General features: G+C 36.5%; 1 protein-coding gene across 1 annotated transcript in view; it reads left to right on the forward strand.

The window, feature by feature from the left end:
• The window catches only part of SH2D6 (SH2 domain containing 6), a 1,258,756-nt gene that overhangs the window by 740,373 nt on the left and 515,883 nt on the right, over window positions 1–2,500 (forward strand). The window contains exon 12 of the mRNA XM_044084299.1: window positions 319–349. Within this exon, the coding sequence (XP_043940234.1) occupies window positions 319–349 (31 nt within the window). The remainder of the gene's footprint in view (window positions 1–318; window positions 350–2,500) is intronic.

Here is a 2,500-nt window from a genome sequence, read left to right on the forward strand (position 1 = left end):
AGTAGTAATTCACAAAAGATAAAAAATTTTTATTTTTTTTTCATATTTTGCATGTACTGGTCCTTTAAGGATTTCTCTTTGGCATTTTATTCTAGCTCTCAAACGTCATTGAGTATTTTACAACCATGAATGCCCTGATTAATGTCCATAGTACTAACAAGCCATGATTCTTGTATCTACAAGGCAATGTTGTCACATCTAGTAATTACTTGCTGTGCCAGCGTCATCACATGCACTCAGATGTAAGTTAAAAGCATGCTGTAAGATAAAATGTACCTTATTATACCTTTTGATTATTTATTTCTTCCCTATTTGCAGGCCAAAAGCACCAATTCCTGCTCCAAAAAAGGTAAGAAACATGTCCAGGCATCTAATGTAAATTATTGTGCTTATTTTGTGAATAGAAAGTTAGCATTAGACAACTGCAATCCTTTCACAGAGTGCTAAAATTGGAAGGGTTGGTCTTACAGTAATTTCATTAAACATGACATTAAGCTGCAGTGAGCTGGGATATATTTGTCATCCTGCTAAATCTGTTTGTTTTAAACCTGCACTTTTATTATACACTGGTAAGATCTGTAGTGTTTACTTTGAAATGACTGCCCTTTGGTTTAGAAAGAAAGGGAAATTATAATAGATTTCATGTTATAGTTTCCCTGATAGCCTTGAGGATTCAAAATAATGCATCTTGTCACAGTACATTGACAATGAAATGCTGGGGAGACCATTCCAAATAAGGAAGAATTCTGTTTTTACATTGTATTTCCAGTGAGTCCGTGTGAATTGAAAGCTTGCATTTAACGGTGGGATGCATACCTCTCAACCTGTTAATGCAAGAAATCTGGACAAAGCCCAACAAAATGGGGGGGGGGGGGCAAAGGCCCAAAAATAGGGACATATTTTGAATATCACTCTTATAAACTTAGAAAGTTGCTAGAGTAACAGGGTTTCTTTTAACATACATTTTCTGAAGGATTTGAAGTCTGAAACCCAAATGTATGTCATTATTTAGTGACTTGCGTCCTCAGATCATCCCAGTGATTTGCTAGAAAACAACAAATTTTATGAGGAACAGGCCAAAAATATGAGCCAAAAATCTGGACATTCTGCAAAATCTGTACAGTTGAGAGGTATAGTTGGATGGCATTGACAACAAGTTGCCGGGAAGTCAAGCAGTAAAGTTTTCAGGAAGTGATAAAGGTAGTTAGGTCATTATACTACACTGACTCTTTAGCGGTGCCCACTGTGCATTTGCTCTAAGTGGACATTCACCATAAAACATTAATAAATGCACGACTACAGCTGTTGTTCAGTGCATCTTTTACTCATGATGTCTGCTGTTCAGCTGGCACCATCCACCTGACATGCACATTGTCACATGTCTAGGAATAATTGATGTGTTTACTTATTAAGTATCTGAGTCTTTAAGGGGGCACTGTTACTGGGAGCTGGTGTGCAAAGTGATCCAGTGTTCTGAGTACATCCTAAGTACAATTTCTTGGAGTACATATCTAATATCTGTGTTACTCTCTTTCAGAAATGTCTATACTTTTCAGGTGAACATAAGCTATACAGATACACTTTCTTTAAGTACAGCACTGAGCATACATAAACATTCTCACTTACCAGAAATACAGGCAATGTTAGAGTAAAAAAACAAGTGGGCTTGATTGTGAATGCTAAAAAACTTAGTTGAGCATGGTGAAAGCCAGATATTCTTTCTTTATTTATTGTCATTTGATTACTGGGAAAGTCTGACTGAGTAGGTCCCTGTTTTCAGCAGAGACGCAGGAAAAAACATTTTACAAAACAGTAATTTTACAGTCTTCAGAAAATAATACAAAGACATCTACAGTTTAAATAATTATACCAAATTAGACATAATATGAAAACATTGTCTCAGAAGAGATACAACTTTTATGATAATGATTTAATATTTACAGACATTTTAGCCACTACAGCGAAATTAATGGTAAGTTAGTATATTACAAACAAGAATTGCATTATGAAGTTTATGATAAAGTTAGATATAGAGTTGGGGGAGAGAGATTGATTGAAGGTAGGAACTGAGTGAAGAAGGGGGAGTAAGGTGGTGTAAGATATGAACAGGTACTTGTTCATATATAGGGCTATTGTTTACCCTGGGCTGAACAAGAACAGAAACAGACTTTGGCTAGGAAGCCTTTCAGAATGGTTTTAAAAGACTGGAGGGAGGGTATTGACCAGATGGATATTAGCAACATGGCATAAGTAGAGACTGTGTCCAACAGATTTGATAGGTTTGTGGACAGAGAAAAGTTTTTGGTCACTTGATCATAATGACCGAGTGGGAACACAGCTTTGTAGAAGGGGATTTGGTGTTAGACAAGCAGATGGATGCTGGATAATTTTATAGGTGGTAAGAAGCTGTGCATATGTTACTTGATGGGGCAGGTCTAACCAATTTAGGCTTCTAGTGTTACATAGTGGAGGGTTACAAAAGACGTACTGCTCCAAACTT

Source organism: Protopterus annectens, chromosome 9.part0, assembly GCF_019279795.1.
Source record: "Protopterus annectens isolate FY-2018-M chromosome 9.part0, PAN1.0, whole genome shotgun sequence".
NCBI classification, from domain to species: domain Eukaryota; kingdom Metazoa; phylum Chordata; order Ceratodontiformes; family Protopteridae; genus Protopterus; species Protopterus annectens.